Source organism: Gasterosteus aculeatus, chromosome 12 (assembly GCF_964276395.1).
Source record: "Gasterosteus aculeatus chromosome 12, fGasAcu3.hap1.1, whole genome shotgun sequence".
Taxonomy (NCBI): Eukaryota; Metazoa; Chordata; class Actinopteri; order Perciformes; family Gasterosteidae; genus Gasterosteus; species Gasterosteus aculeatus.
Window position 1 is genome coordinate 219,403 of NC_135700.1, and position 21,828 is coordinate 241,230.

The following is a 21,828-nucleotide window of genomic DNA, read 5'->3' on the forward strand; positions in this document are numbered from 1 at the left end:
ATGGTGCGTTCACACCAAAAGCGAAGCGAATCTTCGCCCCTCGCGCAGTATTTCGCTTCATTGGCGCGTGGAAGGGGGCGTGGCTTGTCTCTGTTAGGCGTCTCCGTAAAGAGTTATAATCATTTACGCTATCCACCACGGCAATAAATAACCACAATTTATGCTTTTTATTTGTTGTGTGTTGTGTGAAGTCTTTGGTAACTGTTTCCTCCACTAAACCAATGCAAGTCACGTGAAAAACGATCCGAAGGCTCGTACCCGAAAACCCAGTCAGGAAATGAACGAAGCATTTCTGTGTCCTTGACTCTGTGCAAGTCACCGAAGAAAATTAACGAGTCTCTCTTTGAGAGGACTTCACTAGTTCCCCGCATCCAGAGGACCAGTGGCGGCTGGCCAATGGAGTGCAATGGGGCCTCGCCCCACCTGGAGCGCCCCAAAAAAATGCCACACCCATGTCCTTCACGTGTGTTTTAGTTGCGCCAGGATCTCAAGATGAAGCCGGATGAAACACTTTAGCTGACATTCAGTTTAACCAATCAGCGTCCTTAAATAGACTCCGGGACATCCTGCCTTTAGTAAGAAGACCATTGGGAGATTTGACACTAAGTAAAATTCCTCTTCAAATAATCATAGATAAACCTGTTTGATCACAGGATTACATGATTTGATACTGAATTTCCTGTGAAAGACAAACTATTTTCTGTGTGGCAAAAAATGTTTTGACCTAAGAATTAGTATTGCGTTTTTAATACTTTTACAGTTGCATTCAATCATTCTGGGATGTTTGCGGAAATTGATTTGATAGCCCTACCTAGGACATCCTTTCTCCTCTGCTCTCCTTCTTAATGAGTTCATTTAGTCTCTTCCTGTCGAGATGCTGCTGCTCCAGCAGACTACTGCATTAAAGATGGCTGATGCTCAGGGGTGGACATCGAAAGACCTCAGTCTCCTAAGCATTTGTCTTCACTTTGTAATAAGAGTACAGTCACATATAAGTCAGTAATTATTCATTTGACTATATCAGCTACCTCGGTGTGTCAGGGAGGAACAAACAGTGATACCGGCATGGGCACAGGTGATGGGCCAGGAAGGTAGTTCAGGGGCTGGAGTCCATCCCAGCCAACTTCAGGCGATAGACAGGGATCACCCTGGACTGGTCGCCAGCCAATCGCAGGGCTACACAGAGACACACAACCATTCACACTCACATTCCCCAGAGCATGTGTTTGGCCTGTGGGAGGGAACCCACGCAGACACAGGGAGAACATGCAGACTCCACACAGAAAGGCCACTGGGCGGCGTGGAACCAGGACCTTCTTGCTGTGAGGCGACGGTGCTGACCGCCACGCCATATGGGCATATATAATGCACTTTTGGGTGACGTCCACTGCAAACCAACCCACTTGCAGAAACGCACAATGAGCTGCGTGAACACTGATATTCATTATTCAAAGCAGAACATCTTAAAACATGGAGGAGCTCTCAAACTCAGTGGAGGCCTTCCATCCGACCTGCTGGTGGACAGTGATGGTGGGTGATACTCAGCTGTTATTGCAGGTGAGGAAACTAACCCGTTGCTCCCCAGCCTGCTCTCTTTTACTGAAAACAGCCTCACACACCACAATGTGGAAACATGGCTGTCTGTCAAGTCCATTTCTAGTCCTTCTTTGGCTCCGTCACAGGGGAGGACAGACTACCAAAGCCTTTTTGAGACCCTCATTTGTTATGGTTCTGCCAGCCTTGACGCGTTGACTCTGACCTCTGAGCCACAACGGTTACATCAGTGGTTGCCAAACTGGGGGGCGCTCCCCCTAGGTGGGGCCCAGTGAAACTACAGCGGGGGACCAACTTTATCACCAGCCTACACACACAGGCATACAGACGCACTCATACACACACACACACACACACCGGTAAAACAATATAACATGTAGCAGACGTACATTTTTAAGCCGCCATTGAGCTGCAGACAAACTGATTTCATTTTCTTAACGCAAATAACGCAAAAGTTATTTTTATTTGGTGTTTATTTCACGCATTAAAAGTGTTAACTCAAAAAAACACATTCCGTCACACCGTAGAAAAACTGTCCTAATTAGCTCACCTCAGTTGCACCACGCCAAGTTGGCGCCGACGATGGCTGCCACGGTGCTTCGGTGCGCTTCGCTTTTTGTTGTTAATTATGTTTCCTGTTGCGATCCCCGGAGCTCTTTCACCAGAGATGAGCTCCGAGGAACAACTCCAGCGAAGTTACTTTTCTCCTGTGGAATTACTGGACATTCTAGTCACCATTACGTCTTTCGTCACGCGGTGAGACGGCGTAGGACAGGAAAACGGGCCGGCTCGTCAGTGAGACGCACTCCGCTGCCGGCCATCTTTCTCTCCAACGTGCTTCACTGTGCAACAAACTGGACGAAATTCAGCTGCTGGTGAGGAGAGACAGAGACTCCGTTTTGTGCTTCGCGGAGACGTGGCTCTGCTCTGTCTCCGGACGGAGACCAGTCCGTCAAGCTCCTGAAGTTTGCGGATGACACCACCCTCGTTGGACTGATCTCTGGTGGGGACGAGTCCGCCTGCAGGTGGAAGTCTGACCATCTGGTGTCGTGGTGCAGTCAGACCTTTAACCTGCCAAAGAGGATGATGCTGCACTACAGTTCAATCGACTCGGAGTATGTTCACCTTGAGTTAAGCGCGTGCATGACGATTATAAAAAGCCATCATCAATGGAGCCCCGATAGCACGAGTCACCACGAGTCACCATGACAACAGTAAATAAAAGAGCTATTTCATGCGATGGAGTTGGAGGTCCTTCTGCAGGCCCACGGCGAGCATGAGCACGTATTTCACAGCTGCAGCAGCGAAGGAGAGAGAGACTGCGTGGGGAAGAATCGCTGCCCGAGTCAACGCGTAAGTTTGAATGTACTGTTCCATTGACATAACATTTAACCGTAAGATCATCACAGTCTATAGTTATGAATATAAGTAGCAATGAAATCGGATTTTCATTTTAGGTGCAATCCAACAGGGGAAAAAGGACCTGGATATATTGCTATGATTGCACCTTTAATTCATTTTCTTTAATTGAGTCAATTAAAAGTCAATTAAGTTTGGAGTTTGACATGTAGACTGAAGTGATGAGCATAGTTAATGGATAACTAGCACATTCTTGTCCTTGAACAGAACATGGTTGGGCATCACCAACCCACAGCACAGCTTCAAACAGTGAGATTTTCGGTCAATACCATGTTAAATGTATGTGGAACTGTAGGAATTAAATGTCGTCCATATGTTTCCTAGTTACCAGTAAAGCGGCAGCGTTCTAACAGAAATTCCTCTGGAAATGATAAAACGTCTAATCTGGCTCGGAAGACTCTCGCGATCGAGGCTTCTACGTCAATTGGATTTGGTAGAAAAGGGCAATCCATGTCTACCAGCTTTCTTCCGTCTGTTACCGTGGTGATTGACTCAGAGTTTCACTTACCTCTCTATCTGGAACGGATAACTCAGAGTTTCCCTGATCTCAGGGTTTACCTACTCTGAATCTTTACATAACCCGCTTTCTGGAACACCCCCTGCCGTTCAGATGATGGAGACCTTGCGATATTCAGAGGCAATGCTAAACAACAGGGACACATGTCATATAGGGTGGAGGGGGGCCCACCCCTGTTATAATGATGGGAAACACTGAACTGGCAGCGGTCGGTTCTCAAAACATTTGCCATACACCGTAAACAATTGTACTGCTACTGTAATTTATTTGCATAGCATTTCTCAACCTGATTACAATATGTTCCTCTATGACATATATGTCAACTCCGGCCCGCCTGGGCATCCAGTGTGGCCCGCCGGATGACTATTGTGAGAATTCCAGAAAGGTCCCCACACATGCGCGTTCGCTTCTGACAGACGAGAGGCTCCTTCTCTTCCCCGTCAGCCGGCCGTATCGCTTTTAAATGGTCTGGCCCACTTTTGACCAAGGTGGGCAGTATCCGGCCCAAATCCGAAATCAGTTTGACACCCCGGCTCTACCATAACTCTACGTTTTCCTTAAATTCCCCAGAAATCAAAGTAAGACTCATTCTGAATACTGGAAAGTTGTGGAAGTGAAGCAGGATGGCCGCGCGTGGCCCCACAGAATGGCCCCAGCGATGATGGGTAGGGTTGCCATCCGTCCCTTCAAATACGGAATTGAGAAAAAAACAACGCAATAATAATAACAACAGGTTTTGTCCCGTATTTCCCGAGCTGTCATCAATGCAGCATCCTATTCAGCCCCGTACTGGGTACTACTGCCATTGTTGGTTTGATTGGTTTATTTCAGTCAGAGGAGGGCGGGACTCTTGACGGAGTGTCGATTTGAGAGAACGGCAGAGGCAGCTCCTGAGCGCATCTCCCCTGTCCGTAACGTCCGCGCCGCCATCTCCCGTCGGCCGTGTCGTCCGCCCCCCGACCCCTGTCGGCCGCAACATCCGGCACCCCCCCCCCGTAGTGTCCCTTATTTTTCTGTACTAAAGGTGGGGTAGATCTCAAAGAGTGCAGAGGAAGTTGCTGGACATCCTCTTGCAAGCTCGCGAGCCGTGAAACATCTTCTGCTGTAGAAGCGCCAAAGACCAACAGAAGGAGCTGGGCCCGTATATAAATCGCGTCGTTGTAGAAAAAGTAATCCCATTCCAATTGGAGGGAAGGTCCAGCCAGAGACGAAGCCCGGAGGGGCCCCAGCTGTCCAGTGGAACGAAGTCCAGGAGAGATGGGACGGATGCGGCTAATGCTGATCTCCCTTGCGGAACAATGCGTAGGGCAAAGTTTAGGTGGCCCAAAGGGAAAGAAGTTGGCGTTCGATATAGCGTGTGGCAAGGAATCAGGAATCAGGAAACATTCATTGCCAAAATATGTCAAACATACAAGGAATTGTCTTGGCGGTTGGTGCGCGACAGCAGACAGTGTAACAATAGACAACAAGACAGCAGTGCACAAGTAATAAAATAAAGTAAACTGAAATGCTAATGCTATGGGTTAGTAGAATAAGGCTATGGGTTAGTATAAAACAAGGGAATAAAGTTGAAGTAAAAAAATATTAAGAATATAAAAAATATTTAAAAAATATATATATTAAAAAATAAAGTGCACTAGCGAACAAGTGTCAAAGTGACAGAGTGACGACAAAGTGACGAGTGAAAGATGACAGTAAAGTATGAAGAAAGTGACCGGTGGGATGTCAGAGTCAGTCAGTGGGGGACCGGCTCTGCTGATGAGCCCGACTGCCGACGGGAAGAAACTGTTGGTGTGGCGGGAGGTCTTAGTCCTGATGGACCTCAGCCTCCTGCCAGATGGAAGGGGCACAAACAGGTTTTGTCCGGGGTGAGAGGGGTCGGCTACCATCTTTTTAGCTGCTTCAGAGACCTGGAAGCGAACAAGTCCTGCAGGGACGGCAGATTGCAGCCGATCAGCCTCTCTGCAGAGCGGAGGACACGCTGCAGCCCGCCCTTGTCAAAGGGACATCACAGATGTCTATGCAGCAGGTTCAAGTTAAACATTTCATTTATTTCTACAGCACTGTTGTTTCAGATAAGAGGCTTAAAATAACCTTGATTTTAAACTTGTGATCAATGTATGCAGTTTGTGCTGTGAGTTAGGTCACGTTAACGCTTGTGTCACCAGCTGCATGCTGCAGGGGAAGCTGAATAAATGCTTTGAGCATGGATCTGCATTCTTATTTCTAAACTCCTTTCAAATAGACACGAATAAAAAGATAAACACAAGTGTAAAGTATGCTAATGATGCTAAAAAACAACTTTTCAACATTATTCATAGACATTTCTCTCAAATGACACTGGCCATATTTGCAGCAATAGATCACCTTGTTGCCCGTCTCCCTTCATGTATGGACCAAACCTCGGCTAAAACAAGTGAAGAGGAGAAGATAATAATCAGTAGAGAGAAAAGACGTTGCAGAAGGAACTTGGCTAATTAAATCCTAGCACACCGTACAGGAATATGATGTGACGCGTGTAGAAATAAATCACTCACGGTAGTTATTTAGTCTCGGGGTGAAATTGGGAGCAATGCGGTTCTTAAAAAAACTAAATCAGTGAACGCCACATGGCTGCTTAGTTCAGTTTAACTTAACGTCCGTATGTTGAAGGTGCCGACATACTATTAACACCATAGTGTTCAGGAAACATTAGCCGAGCAACGCTTCACGTTAACGCAACACGATCTTACAGTTGTCGAGCTGCTCAGCAACATCCCACCCGGTGGAAGCCACGAGCGCTGCCAGCAGCTTCCTGTACTCAGGGCGCCTCCAGAAGAAGGCCAGCATCTACGAGGACATGGGTCACCCTTTGTTCCACTGCCACAGGCTGAGGAACAGCAGCTTTCCTCCCAGCTCCACTGTGGGGGGACAAAGACACACAGAAACGGACACGTCTCTTTGAACCAAGCACCCATTTCACTTTTTAAGCCATTGATTTCTTTTGTTTTGTGTCTATCTTTTGTCTAGTTTAGATTGAATGTCTTGTCTTAATGTCCTTATACATTATTTTAATTTCGTTGTATTTTATTACAATGACAATAAACATGCTTACGTGACCTCAGCTTACCTTGTTGTGTCAATAGAAGATGATTGAATGATACATATATAAAGCATGTCAGGATTATAGCAGTTAAATTGGATGTAGCCGACATTCAGTATAAAATCAATAAGTATGATTGATACTGTGTCTGACCACAGTGAGGTGCTACACAAACTGATTGGCAGAACGTTTAATCTTCCATTGGATAATCTTCAATAAAATTGGTTTATAGAAAGAAAAATGATCTGTCCACGGGGGTGAGACAATATCTGTTTTCATGTTAGGAAAACTCTGCCTAATCGTACTTATGGAAAGTGTTCCTGAAGGACTCAACGTGTCTGAGAGAAAGTCCTCAATTGAAGTAAACCACCCTGGACTTGAGACTGGGAGAGAAGAGATGTGGGACTCTGTGACTCTGTGATAAGGTGAGGACGTGGGAGTCAGGATAAGGACGGCTTGAGGACATCTGGTGGACCAAAGGAGAACTTTAGTACTGCTTTATGAAAGCTGTGGAGAAATTGGATTGCGGCCGGAAGAAGGACAGAAAGACAAAGGAAATAATCTTTGGGCCTTGGTCTGATGCAAGTTAGTCTTCTGGGGGTGTATTATTCAAATTATTATTATTTAAAATATAGGCCCAAATCTGCCCAGCCATTGAGGATATGCTGAAGTGAAGCAGTGTCAGTCGGGGCCAGAGGGTTTCCTGCTCTCAGGATGTTTACTGAGGATGTTTTCTACCCTCTTTTCCCTCGGAGGTGTGGTCCGTTTCCTTCACACGCTGCACGAGGACAAGTGCTACATGTGGAAGAACCACAAAGTTTCGGTTGATTTTGAAAACAGATCAGGACATTTGACAGATTTATAACTGTTGAGGAATTAATCATGTGGACTATGAATAGTTTAATAATCATTAGGTATTAAGTATAGAAACCTTTTGTAAGATCATGGAATCCGGAGATGTGTTGTTAAACTGAATAGTTTTGAGTCTTTTGACACTTTTTGTTGTTGTACTTTATGGTGACTTGACAGAAATAGTTACTGTGCGTTCTTTACAAAAAGAGGAGCCGCACTCACACACATGAGCCACTAGAGGGAGACGCAGGAACCCTGGTCCACTAGGAGACATCATGAGCTGCTCCCCATTGTTACCACAGCCACTGATCAAGAAATAACATAAATATGATTTACACAGGGGTTTCTTCATACGTCATGCATAGCCTGATTTATAATTCATAAAACATGCCATATGTATTCACTGACTTATGGAGTAATGCAAGGCGATATCTAAAATATCTTTTACTTTAATATGTTGACAAATTGAAAGAAGAATTTGACTTGGCCAGAAGACCACAATTCTGTTCTCAGAATTGTATGTAATATTAAATGATATTGGAAAACGCACTTTGCACCAACTATAAAAACTATGTGAGTTCTGTGAGGGGTTTGGGTGGAGATGGTGGAGATAGGACTCAAACGCTGATTTTCAAACAAAAAAGGACTTTAATAGTCACCAGATCCAAAAATCAACTCAAAAATGCCAAGGGCAAAAACGCAGACAGGGACCAGGGACAAGACACTACACCCCACGATCAACAGTTACCTCCAACATGACGCGACGAGAGACACGAGACACACGTGGCTTAAATACACAGGGACGGTGCAGGTCCGAGGACGGGATGAAAGGACAGGGCAGGAAGTGAAGTTGACCCGGGGACACAAGAGGCAGGAAACTACAAAACAAAACAGGACGTGAACCCAAAGCGTGACAAGAGCAGGTAGTTCTGTTTGCTGTTACACCCCCCCCCCCCCCCTCGCTGTGGGCTCAGAGAAGCTTCTGGGAGGATGAAACCAGTGAAGGCCGCAGCTCCCGTCATAATCGAACTCCGTTCTCCCACAATGCTTTGAATATTCGCTACTCAGCGGGCAAGTCAAACAGCGCTCATCCAGACTGAAAACACACCCACACATGTACTCATGACAAATGTGTGTTCATGCGTCCCACAGTGAAGGCATTCATCCCCCACACACACACACAGGCGTGTAGGTGTGAGGTCATGCCCGGCTCAGTACGCGTGTTTTCCTCTCTAGCGCTGCCTCGGATGAAAAGAGCAGTGGTTCGGGGAGCTGTGCCTCGGAGGAGGGGGAAAAGGAGGGAGGAGGACCACGAAAGAGTCACAGGCACACTGCCCCAGATGGGTCCATGTGAGGAAGCCACGCTCTGCGTGATGCATCAGTGTGTGAGCTGAAGTTCAGCGTGGAGCGAATCCATCCTTTGAATTCTCTCTTTACATTTCCAGTAGACGGCCTGAAAGTCAACATGATCGACTACGGTGAGTTGGACTTCCACTTTTTAACAGGGACGACTGTAAGCGTCTTTAACTATTGTAAATGTGCGTCTTTCATTTCATTAGGACCCAAGTAGGGCTGTTAGACAGGAAAGTAAGAGACCTGTCTAAGTATGGTGGAACTATCAATGCAAGTTCAATTAGACATTTCTTGGCCTGAGGGCTGTATGACCCTAGTAAGTGTGTGTGTGTGTGTGTGTGTGTGTGTGTGTGCGTGTAGATTTTGCACACCAGTGGTCCTTCATGAAAACACAAATTACATCACATTGTGTTTGTCATTACAAGGCGATCTTTATGGCACAAATAACTGCGTGAAGCCAGCAGTGGATAGGAAGACTCTCACCAAAGACAAACAGGCCCACCTGACATACAGCTCTACGAATATAAAACATATAATCTGCCCTACAGATGGAGATCATCCGTATCAAGAACTAAGCCGGTAGATGGTCTCAGTAATGCGCATTGTGTGGTGGATTATTTATAGCATGGCTCCTCTTGGCCTGCTCCTTCCCAAAGGCTGGAAACCAGATTCCCTGTGAAAACTCGAAACAACACTGTCGTTGTGCGGGCTGAGCGACCGCCCCACCCCTGCTTTCTCTCAATCAGGGTCTGTTCCAGCAGGCCCTGAGTTGCTGCCTTGCTAATAATAAAGGCAGTCAGTGTTTCTGTGACGACGTGTACACACACACACACACACACACACACACACACACACACACACACACACATATATAATTAAGCAAACACATCAATCCTAAAACCTCCTTTCAATGTGACCTATTGAGGTGACCCAGACTTCTCTCTCCCCCACAAAGTTTTCCAATGTTCCAATCCCCCCATTCTGGGAGATATTTACGCGTTCCCGAGTGAGCTGGAGATTAAATCTAGCCCTCTAGCAAGAGTAGCGTGATACCCTCATAGTTTGAGCACAGTAGTTTGTATTTCCAAGACAATAATTCTTGTCACACAGACCATTCCATTCCAATAAGGTAAAACAAGGTAAAAGGTAAAGCCCCAAAATCTCCTCCTCTATCTTACTGTTGAAGAAATAAATCAATATAACACATTCCACCTCGACAATACTCTACAACAGGGGTGCTCAATACGTCGATCGCAATCGACCAGTCAATCTCAAAGGCAGTACCAGTCGATCGCGTGCCATCGATAAAAAAAGGACGTCACGCATGCGTGGTCTACCGCGGGAGATGACCAAAACCAATGCTAATGCTAATTAGCAATTCTTGCTTACTAACGGACGCATTTAATTTCATTCCAAAGTAAAACAGGCTGACTCCAGTAAGGTAATGACCAAGAATGTGCGGGATGCCTGTGACAGATTCCTCCTTCTGACAGATGAGAGGCTCGTTGTTTTCTTAATATCGACTCGTTATGCGCTATTGGAGCGCATTACCGCTACTATTTACCGGTCGGCCCCCCCCCTGTCAGCCCCGGCACGGAGGGGGGTTGATTGCCATGACCTGGTTAGTATAAAAGTAGCTCACAAGCTGGAAAAGTGTGGGCATCCCTGCACTACAGTAACTGGCGACGAGGATAAAACTGTACGTTTCTCGTGGGGAAGGACACGCGGGGTGTCAGTACTAGTGAGTACGATGGCCCGGTTTGGGAGAATTGACGAGTTCAAAACGAAAAATGAACAATGGTGAGCTTACAGTGGATGGATGGAACAATTCTTCGTAGTTATAGCATAGCCGAAGATAAGCTAGTAGCCACACTCCTCAGAGTAATGGGTGCGGCTACATATGGGTTTTGAGAAATCTGGTGCAACCCGGAAAGCCAAAAGATAAGACATGCCATCAAGCCCTTATTAGTAGCTGAAAGGTTTCGCTTTACCTGGTGCATCCAAAAAACTAACCATTGGCAGTACGCAGCAGTTGAAACAATGCGCAGCCAAATGTGAGTTCGGCACCAACTTGGATTCATCACTATGAGATTGTTTTGTCGGTAGAATAAGGAATGACGCCTGTCAGAGGAGACTACTTTCAGAAAATAATCTTACTTTTGCAAAGGCTTTTGAGTTCGCTCTCAACATGGAGACGGCGGACGGAGACGCACGGCCGTTAAGAGGAATGGAGAATGAAAGCGTCGGGGCGGCAAGCGTTAACAAGGTTAGGCCCCAGCGGGCAAGACACTGTTACAGGTGCAACGGAAAAAATCACGTGCCTAATGAGTGCCGTTTTGGGCATATTAAGAAGGCATGTCGGCCTACGGAACACACACAAAATATGTGGAATCTGAAGACGACACGGAATTGGGGGTGTTCACAATTTTGACTGTCACAAGTGAAGATGCCAGGTCCTGGATGTAAGCTGGACCCCATCCATTCACGGCATGCTACGTGAGCACCAATGTTTAGAACCTGCAATGTTTTAGAGACCTGCCAGGAGGGAGTTACAGTAGTCCAGGAGGGAGATGACAAGATCCTGAATCAGTACCTGAGCAGCCTTCTGAGTGAGAAGGACGTGTTCTACTGATGTTGTAGAGCGTGTATCTACAGGATCGTGTTGTCGCAGTGATGTTGGAGTCAGGGAGAGTCGGCTGTCGATTGTGACGCAGAGGTTCCTGCAGTCAAAGTGGGCGTTAACACGGAGTTGCCAAAGTTGACAGTCAGGTCCTGAGTCGGAGAATCCTTTCCGGGAAAGAGAAGTAGTTCCGTCTTGTCGGGGTTGATTTTCAGATGGTGGGCGGATCCACTGAGAGATGTCAGTCAGACAGGCAGAGATCCGAGTGAGGGAAGGAGAGAATTAGTTGGGTGTCATCAGCACAGCTGTGGTAGGAGAAGCCATGCGAGCGAATGACAGCGCAGAGAGAGTTGGTGTACATCCTTTACGGAGTCTCACATTTCCACTTTTATAGCCAGATACCGGCATTATTAAAACGAAGAATGTTTACGAGAGAACGTATCAGATTGAAGAACTTTTGTGTGAAGAAATGCGTAAATATGAGCACTTGTACAAGCCGTCATTGGCGGACTATAAGGACGCCGGATGGCCTCTGATTCATGGAGGGAGATCTCCACAAACGACAAACGACAACAAAGTTGTGGAGGAAAATACGGGACAAATGTGTCCTTGATGAAAAGCAGCAGTGTGGATGCACGGGGCAATAAAGTCTATGATCAATAAATAAACCCACCAACGACTTCCACACACAAAGACGTGACTCTCTAGGTCGTCTTCAACAAAACACGTTACTCCACCTGTTGTTCTGGAGGTGAATCGCTCTGCAACACACGCAAGACTTTACAACCAGGAAGTGAAACCAGTGCGTCGACACGACGTAAAGACGCAGACGCAGAAACATGCGCCGGCCTTTAGTGTCAGCCCACCATGCCCGAGCCTCCCACTGACTGATCGGTGCAGTTATCCAACACACCATGCCAGACGGAAAAGAACACTGTCTCCAGCGGAGAAAAATTATTCTCAAATAGAGAAAGAAGCTCTTGGAGTGGATTTTTTGGACAAATTCGCATATCTTATTTTATAACTTGTTGGAATATTTTCGGGTTGGTGCACAATTTAGCCAAGACTTTGAACGGTGTGGACCCTTAACCCTGCCCCCCATGACCCTCATATATGGGTCTCATATTTCCATTGTTCCTTCCTTTTCTCTCCCATTTCACCAACACACATTGTTAACTGGCTGCCTCACCATCTCTCTGAAGGAGGCAAGTCAACCTCCAGCCTCAATCCATTTAAGTTTAACAACTATATTGCAGGGTACGCTTGCGCACGTTGGCGGCTGCTCCTCTTGACACTTTCTTTGTGCTTGTGTGATTTATATGGCAGCTGAGGCGTCTGCGCAAGGCGCTGCAGGAAAATTCGAACAGTTTTTTTCCCCGCTATGGTCATTTGAAAACTCTTGAGGTGTGTCTTCTTGGGTGCATTTGAATGTCATTGGCTTCTCCTTCAAAGTGTCCCCTCCTGGATTGTCCCCTTCACATCGAGGTGTGAAGCTGCAGCTGTAACCTGAGACCTCTCTGTCCTATCTGTCCCTCACATTCCAATGCATTCAATGTAGAGACAGTTGGCTTTATGCCTCAATGAGTGAATATAACAAAGCATGCATAGTTTGTCTTCATCTTATAACTAGTACACTTTAATTACAACCAGGGCTGTAGTGGAGGGTAAACGCACGTAAACGCCGTTTACGCACCTCTAGAATTTGGAAATAGCGTTTACGCACCTATAAATAGCGTTTACGCACCTCTAAGTGGCGTTGACGCACCTCAAAGTTCCCTGCGCCTTGTATTCTTCCGTTGGAATAATCCGAAATAAACTTGGTGTCATTTTAAAACAGCTAAGACTACGTTTCATATTGTTGAACATATAAACGCCGTAGTCTGAATCCTTCATCTGCGCTGTATTACGGTCTGTGAGCATCCAATAAGTGCCTTGCGGCTGCAGCAGCGACCAATCAGGATCCAGGAGGTGTGTAAACACACGTTGTGGATCAGCCCAGTGGTCCCCCACCTTTCTTACCTCACGGACCGGTTTCATGTCAGACAATATTTCGCGGACCGGTCGGGAAGGTCCGACGGGGGGGGGGGGTAGTAGTCGCGCGCTCTGTGTTTGCTGGTCGTGCACGGTAAAAGAAAAACGCCTGGTGACGTGTAGATTAGAAAACAAGTCAGTTCTCAATGTAAAAAAATCATGCTGTATAGGCTATTTATGATGACATAGGTAGTACATGAGTGTTCCTTTAACTCATGTTGTCAGTGTAATTGACAGGCTGCTTAACTGGTTAACTCTTAAATTCAACATATTTTTTCAGGCAGTGAGAGGACAGGCAATGATGCAGAGAGCACAGGGAGAGAAACACCAGGCCCAATAGAGAGAGGAGAAGCACAGAGGAGCCATGGCTCATGGTTCATGGCTCCTCTGTGCAAGGCAGGACCTGACGTGGAGGACAAGGAGGCCCTCTGGGCACTACTGTGAAAAGGAGACTCCGTATGTAGATAGTTCTTAATCTGCAATTGTGTTGTTGTGTTGTGTTGACATACTTTTCTTTACTGTTTTCTTAAATTTAATAAACTACAAACTACTAACACATGTATTCATTGTCATTGATTGTATATGAATTTTACTGATAACATAATGCAATATAGCCCGGACAGCCTTACAGAGTCGCAACGCTTTGTGTTGCGTTGCTTCGCATCGCGTCGAGGTCTGTATGATCACAAATTCAGAGTTTACCCACCTCTGATTTTACCACTACAGCACTGATTACAACACATCATAAATGATCACCGTTCGTCACACTTCATCATAAGATCTAAGACAGTTCATGTGGTCCAATTCTCAAGACACTTTCCTCAATCGGCTGTCTTGTCTAATCTACTACCTGACTGGCGAAAAAGCTCTCCAAAAACCCTCTTTGGGGAGAAAATTGGGAGAAATCCATAAAGGACGACAACTGGCATCCATCCCCAGGTTGTAACATCACATTGTGACAGAATGTTAATGTGTACAGTGTTTATATGATTAACATGACTATAAATTACGTTTGATTTATATTGCATTCACTTCATCTAACATGCTTTTGTACTATCTAACATCACACAAACTACAATTCTAACACTAAACATTATTACACGTATTATAATTTCACAGCCTCCATTAGCTCACCAGCTGCTCTTATTGTGTTAATCAACACATTTGCTTTAGTCATTGTGTGTGATTCTCTCAATACGTCTTAGCCTGATTTAAGCCAAAGCCACGAGGACTATGGAAACCTTTGCCTTTTTTTAAAACAAGGAAATCGCCAATATCGCCAATTGCCTCAGCTATTTCTCAGAACACTTACACAGGCGGAAGTAGTCACACCGTCCTAAGTGAGTTTTTCTAATTGCTCTGCAGAGCGTCCCCATCCATTAGGCTTCGGGCCAGCTGGGAGGAGTGTGATGGTTCCGGAGCTCCCACTGCACACACATACTCCCACTCCGACGGCCATACCTCAGAGAAACTCCCACCAGAGCAGGAGAGCCAGCACAGCGGCTGCTAGGAGGATGGAAAGGAGACGCACAGACCTGGAGGAAAGCAACAACCACCCAACCAGCAGCCACAACCCCCGCTCCAAGAAACTGGCCATGATATCCAGGTACCAGCACCGATCAAAGGCTAATAAACAGGGCTGCATATCAACACTTCAGTTAGGCTATCCTTTTTATTGGTAGACATAGTATGTACCTTTCTTCACAGGCTTGTGTCAAACTCTACCATGGAAATTGATTCTTTTATCTCATTATTCCAAAGGGGGGCAATTTGTGGGAATTATAGATTGATCGGGAACAAAAACACATTTACATACAATGACTTTACTTCAAGCAGGGTTTGGTACACGGGTAATCAGACAAGGCAGAAAGAGGAATCCGAAACAGTCACGGGTGGGAAAAAATGGGTCAAAACATAGCAAGGCACACGGGGGTCACTAGTAAGGAGTAGACACAGACTCATAGGTGAAAACAATGAGGGCGGGGCTTGCCATCATACAGGAGGGCAGCACACAGGAAGGGAGGTGTATGAAACAAGAGACAAGGTGAAGGACAGAAAACACAACAGAAACAGACAGTGACCACAACATCATCTGTCCTCGGACCCTCACATAGGAACATAACCCCCCCTTCAAAACACGTTTTCATGTCAACTGAGCTTGTTACTTTCACTGACTCTGTCCAGGTCCTTGATCCTGTGTCATTCTAAAACCAATGATGACTGTCCAGACGGGAGGCGTGCTGTATCGGATGGGTGCAAGAGATGGGGCCCAGGCTGTAGGGCACTAATGACTGCTGGGGGTCAAACGCACTGGAGGACAAGTGACCAATCAGCCCTGGGGAGGAGAGGAGACACTGAGTTGCAGCATACCAGCACACTCAGGGAGAACAAAAAGAGCATGAGGAGGTCCTTCAGCATCAAGGTATGGCAACAGTGGTTTCTGCTAGTGAGACTTATCAGGAATCAGGAATCAGGAAACATTTATTAGCCAAAATATGTCAAACATACAAGGAATTTGTCTTGGCGGTTAGTGCGCGACAGTAGACAGACAAGACAACAGTGCACAAGTAATAAAATAAAGTAAAATCAAATGCTAATGCAATGGGTTAGTAGAATAAGGCTATGGGTTAGTATAAAACAAGGGAATAAAGTTAAAAAAATTTAAATATTAAAAAGTTAAAAAGAAAAATATTAAGCATAAAGTGCACTAACGAACAAGTAACAGACAAGAGACAAAGTGACGAGTGACAAAGTGATGAATTGACAAACGTAATTAACAACAAAAACAACAAAAAACGAAGCCATCAACGGCGCCATCTTGGATCGAGTTATTACAAACTGTCTCACCCTAAACTCAGATAACTGTTGATTATTAACACATGATATACTTGGGGATAAAGTTTTGAAGAATTCTGGTGCTTGGACTCTACTGGGTGATTTGTAGTGAGTCAAATCCCCCTGTGGAGTCAGGACCTGGGGGTGGTGTTGGCTGATGATAGAATAAAGCTGATGGATCTGTGCCATTTCATAGAAGAGACCAGCTGATCAGAACAGCTGACCACCAATCACTGACTGCAAGGAGATATTGAGTAAGAATGCACGAGGAGTGATTGGCAGATGTATGGCAAATAAACTACATTATTGTACTGCTTGTAGAAGTAGTAATATCAGCAGTTGTCAACTGCTCACTGCTGTATTAGTAATAGCAGAAGCCATTAGAAGCAGTAGCAGCTGTACAAGTGGTAACAGCAGTAATAGCCTTTTAGCCAGTAGCAGTTCATTTCTCAAAAGGACATTATGCACCACTGTAGTAATAGCAGTAGTCATAGTTGCAGTGGTTTCGGGGTCGTCATGGCGCAGGAGTAGAGAGGGGGCACCGGGAACCGCAAGGTTGGTGGTTCGATTCCCGGCTGCCCCATGTCGAAGTGTCCCTGAGCATGACACGTAACCCCTAATTGCTCCCCGCGCAAAAATGTCAAAAGCTGTGGGTTAAAATGTAATGTAAGTCGCTTTGAATAAAAGTGTCAGCTGAATGACCTGTAATGTAATATACTAGTACTTGTAATAGCAATCTTAGTAGCAGAAGTAGCTGCACTAATAGTAGTTGTATTTGAAAGAATTTACCATTAATACTTGTATGTACATAGTTTACTTAAATTTATTCAATTATTATGATTTTAATTTTACATGTTGAGTTCATATTTAGCCAACAAATCCCTACCCACCACCGGTGATTGTTGGTGCCCTTTTGAAGGGGTCTCGGACCCCAGGTCGGGTTAACAATGGTTTTTAACTGATGACTTTTAATCATCTACCAGACTGAAACTACAGAATCAAAGAGCCATGTCCATTTCAGACCAACCCATTAAAAGTCAGAGGTTTATGAATGAAATCTCTATCAATAGATTCCTTTCAGGAATTCATCTATTCTCATCATTAGATTTCTTTGTTCCACATTATAACATGTTCACTTTTGGGGTATCTGCATTTGTTAAGTAATTGACGTAAAGGAAATATAAGTGTACCCATTTAAAGATCAAAGCTATTCTGTCTGTATTTGATCATTTCTCTCTTCTATGTCCCTAAGAGCTACTGAATCATATATGACCTACGTGGCCTCTTTTGCAGTTTTGTCCTTCTTTGCTGTCACCTCGCTGTCCGATGGTTGCTCTGCTCATGGAGCTGGCTAGAGGTTCCTTTGTGCTTGTTCACTGTGTATCTGTGTGTATGTGTGTGGCTATAGGAGAGCAGTATCTGGAGGATGTGTGTAGCCACAGGGCCCACTGAAGACGTGTGTGGACCACAAGCCGCTGATAACATCAACCAGACAGGGGACGAGGACATTAATGTGGAGCCATGCAACGAGGGGAATTTACACAGGTAAAGAAACAAACACTGTAACACAACTCTAAATGTGGGAAAAATGGGGAATTCAGCATTTGTGAAAATACATATCAGCCAGTGGTGTGACAACAATAAGCCTCTGAGGGCCAGGGACTGTCTTTGTGGGGTTCTGGTGTAGCCAGCCAAGATTGGATGTACTTTCTTGTTCTCTCTGTAAGTTGCTTTGGATAAAAGCGTCTGCTAAATGATAGATGTAAAGCTAAAATTGTCTGTTTTCTGCTCAGTGATCACAGTCAGTTCAGTAACATTAACACAAGACAAGAGTTGGAATTGAGAGATGAGTGGATTGTTTCACAGCCAGTTGAGCTAATTTTATACAAATACTGAGTAATCAGTATTTATAGTCTTTATTTTCTAGAGAGATTCCGTCTTTCAAATAGAGAGATTCCGATCTAGATGATCTAGAACACACTTGATCCAATAAATAGTTTAGGAGGAAGTGAGGCTACAAAAGTCACTCCACTCTAGGAGGAAAAACCAAAGACTTTCACTCTTTCGACAGAGGCAAACCCTCCTTAAAACTGGAGGCACTATGAAAGATTATCAAAACCAAATCACTCCTTACGGAGGAAACAAAAGACAAAAAACTTTAACCATTCAACTAAATCTATGCTGCAAAATCTTACAAAATCAAAATCACTCTCTTGGAGGAAAACAACGGAGCAGAACGCAATGACATGGTTTCCCAGGCTTGGCTTGGTATCTATGACCTGGTATATATGGCGTGATATCTATGGCCTGGTATCTATGGCTTGGCATCTATGGCGTGGCATCTATGGCCTGGTATCTATGGCTTGATAGCTATGGCCTGGTATCTATGGCTTCGTATCTATGGCTTCGTATCTATGGCGTGGTATCTATGGCTTGATATCTATGGCCTGGTATCTATGGCTTGATATCTATGGCCTGGTATCTATGGCTTCGTATCTATGGCGTGGTATCTATGGCCTGGTATCTATGGCTTGATATCTATGGCCTGGTATCTATGGCTTGGTATCTATGGCTTGGTATCTATGCCGTAATATCTATGGCTTGGTATCTATGGCTTCGTATCTATGGCTTGGTATCTATGCCGTAATATCTATGGCTTGGTATCTATGGGGTGGTATCTATGGCGTAATATCTATGGCTTGGTATCTATGGCGTGGTATCTATGGCTTGGTATCTATGGCTTTGTATCTATGGCTTGGTATCTATGCCGTAATATCTATGGCATGGTATCTATGGCTTGGTATCTATGGGGTGGTATCTATGGCGTAATATCTATGGCTTGGTATCTATGGCTTGGTATCTATGGCTTGGTATCTATGCCGTAATATCTATGGCTTGGTATCTATGGCTTGGTATCTATGGCTTGGTATCTATGCCGTAATATCTATGGCTTGGTATCTATGCCGTAATATCTATGGGGTGGTGTCTATGGCTTGGTATCTATGGCGTGGTATCTATGGTTTGGTATCTATGGCATGGTATCTATAGCTTGGTATCTATGGCGTGGTATCTATGGCGTGGTATCTATGGCTTGGTATCTATGGCATGGTATCTATGGCTTGGTATCTATGGCCTGGTATCTATGGCTTGGTATCTATGGCGTGGTATCTATGGCTTGGTATCTATGGCATGGTATCTATGGCTTGGTATCTATGGCAGAAACGACACACTGTTGCAGGACAAATACTATTAGTACACATGGAGGGCAATGGGGAACAGGTGGACACAATCGGGAATCAGGGAAGACAATCATACTGGTGACACACGAGGAAGGTTAAGTGACCTGAAACGAGAGGAGACTATTTCAAAATAAAACAGGAAATGACAAAAAGACCAGACAAAATAAAACAAACCCAACAACTTCACTGCGGTGTGAAAATAGCAAAACACAGATTTAGTTTCTGGCTCTTTATCTCTTCACGGACTGTTTACCTGCATTCAACCAACCAACCAGTGTTTAGTCAATATTAGAAGAAAGAAAAGAGGATACAGTAATCTATTCCCCTTGCGTTTGGTCTATTTATAGAGACTACCTAAACACTTCTACTGAAATACTGAAAGCCTCCAAACTTAAAGGTGCTTTTGGAAGCTTTCACGTAAATTAAGTAAATGTATATTCACATTCAAGGTTAGCCAAATGCTTTTACCCTGTGCTATAAAAATAGTGTTAATTATGCATTAATATGTTTTCTCTTCAGAAGCTGCAGCTCCCTGAGCCCAGACAAGCTGGCGCCGTTTCTAGATGGCAGTACATGGCAGGCAGGCGAGAGGATGATGACTATTCACATTAAAGCCTACAGTGAGGTATGACATGGTTATTTCTTTACCAACACACCACGGCAGTGTTCAGTACCCTAACCCTGATCAGCAGACTAGGGGCTTTGTGTACCTTTGTCCAGAGGTGTCAAAAGTATTCACATTCATTACTCAAGTACTCAAGTATTGACACTAGCGTTTAAAAAGACTTCTGTGGAAGTTGAAGTATCAACGCAAGCGTTTTACTTAAGTAAAAGTATAAAGGTAAATGTAAGGGTAAAAAAACGCTCACAGAACATGTCAGTCCGTCCTTCCACCGACCACTTTTCGCCCCATGCGTCACTCTAATTGGTGTCATCTGCAGGTGCATCACGGAAAAAAACCAATAGTGTGTCAAAATGGTCTATGGTCACAATCAAATCCACTCTCTACGCATGATTTATCTGGATAGGGTTTTTGTGTGTTTTGAACGACGACAAGTCTGAATGAAAACAAGGCTTTAGATATATGATAATCAATTAAAATGTATGTTTCGGCGATACATGCGCTACACCAGTGTTAATTTCGTCGACGAAAACTATGAAAAACGAACCTTTTTTCCATGACTAAGACGAGACTAAGATGTGATGAAAACGATCTTAAAAAATAAAAACTATGACTAAATCTATTCTAATTTTGTTAACGAGACGAGACGAACATGTTGGCGGTTGACGAAGTCACGATGCTTTTTCCCCCTAAATTCGCACGCAGCTGACAGACAACAGACAGACAAAGTACGGCGGATATTAACGCGTCATGATGACGTCATCCACCAACCCAGGACGCTCGTATCGGTGCAGCGGTGCTTCTTGTGCACCGACTACGGACCGCGACGACTATTTTACGCTTCGGCGAGTTTGAACGTGGCTTCGTTAGTTTAGCTCAGCTGTCTCTGGTTAGCTGCCTGTTAGCTGCCTGTTAGCTGCCTGTTAGCTGACTGTTAGCTGCCTGTTAGCTGCCTGTTAGCAGGCTGAAGCCGCGCTGCTTCACAGAAACATGAAGACGCGTTTAAAGACTGTCGGACCTTTCTGCTCTGTTCTCTGGCGACGGCAGACAGCGTTTCCTCGCTGGATGAGACGCTCCGTCACAAACGCGTCTAACGTAATAAACTCATTGCAGGTTCTGAAGCCAAGAAAATAATGTATTGCAGCGATTGTAGGACGTTAAGGTCTCTTTTGTTGGGACAGTGGAAACAATAAAGGAGCATGAAGTGTCAAAAGCATCGCAAGTAAACAGACAAAGACAACAAAGTGTTGCGTTTAGATCCCTGGTCCTCATGAAGATGTTACACCTTTGACAATTTGTTAAATTGCCTTGCCAATAAATGCTTTGCTATTTGTTAAAATCCAAATCCTTTCATGTAATGATTTTTCACATGTCATTAATATCAGCTCACACAAACACTTCCACCATTTGTTCTTGGCCCGGCTCCTCAGTCACATTTTACAACCCGTCGTGGCCGCGAGTCAAAACGTTTGCCGACCTGCTATAGACCTGTCCTATAGGAGGGACATCTATAGGCCTGTCCTAGGAGGGACATCTGTAGACCTGTCCTATAGGAGGGACATCTATAGACCTGTCCTATAGGAGGGACATCTGTAGACCTGTCCTATAGGAGGGACATCTATAGACCTGTCCTATAGGAGGGACAACCAAGTACTGCTACTGCTAGTTTTCGTCGACGAAAACTAGACTCAAACTAAGAAGGAT

At 44.9% G+C, this 21,828-nt stretch overlaps 1 protein-coding gene and 1 long non-coding RNA gene across 8 annotated transcripts in view; one reads left to right on the forward strand and one right to left on the reverse strand.

The window, feature by feature from the left end:
• The first annotated feature begins 8,745 nt into the window (after positions 1 to 8,745).
• The window catches only part of il16 (interleukin 16), a 48,698-nt gene continuing 35,615 nt past the window's right edge, over positions 8,746 to 21,828 (forward strand). For 4 of the 7 annotated variants that reach the window (XM_078085325.1, XM_078085328.1, XM_078085330.1 and 1 more), the window contains exons 1-5: positions 8,746 to 8,902; positions 14,794 to 15,034; positions 15,613 to 15,850; positions 17,672 to 17,808; positions 20,022 to 20,127. In XM_078085325.1, the coding sequence (XP_077941451.1) occupies positions 8,890 to 8,902; positions 14,794 to 15,034; positions 15,613 to 15,850; positions 17,672 to 17,808; positions 20,022 to 20,127 (735 nt within the window). In that variant the 5' untranslated portion in view covers positions 8,746 to 8,889. Of the gene's footprint in view, positions 8,903 to 14,793; positions 15,035 to 15,612; positions 15,851 to 17,671; positions 17,809 to 20,021; positions 20,128 to 21,828 lie in introns of those variants that run through there. The other 3 variants (XM_078085327.1, XM_078085331.1, XM_078085332.1) reach the window with 2 other exon arrangements.
• Positions 15,077 to 20,823, reverse strand: LOC120832403 (uncharacterized). Its single transcript, XR_005714202.2, has 3 exons — positions 20,672 to 20,823; positions 20,372 to 20,437; positions 15,077 to 15,763 (listed from the first exon to the last, which is right to left on the reverse strand). It is a non-coding gene; the product is annotated as an uncharacterized LOC120832403 (long non-coding RNA).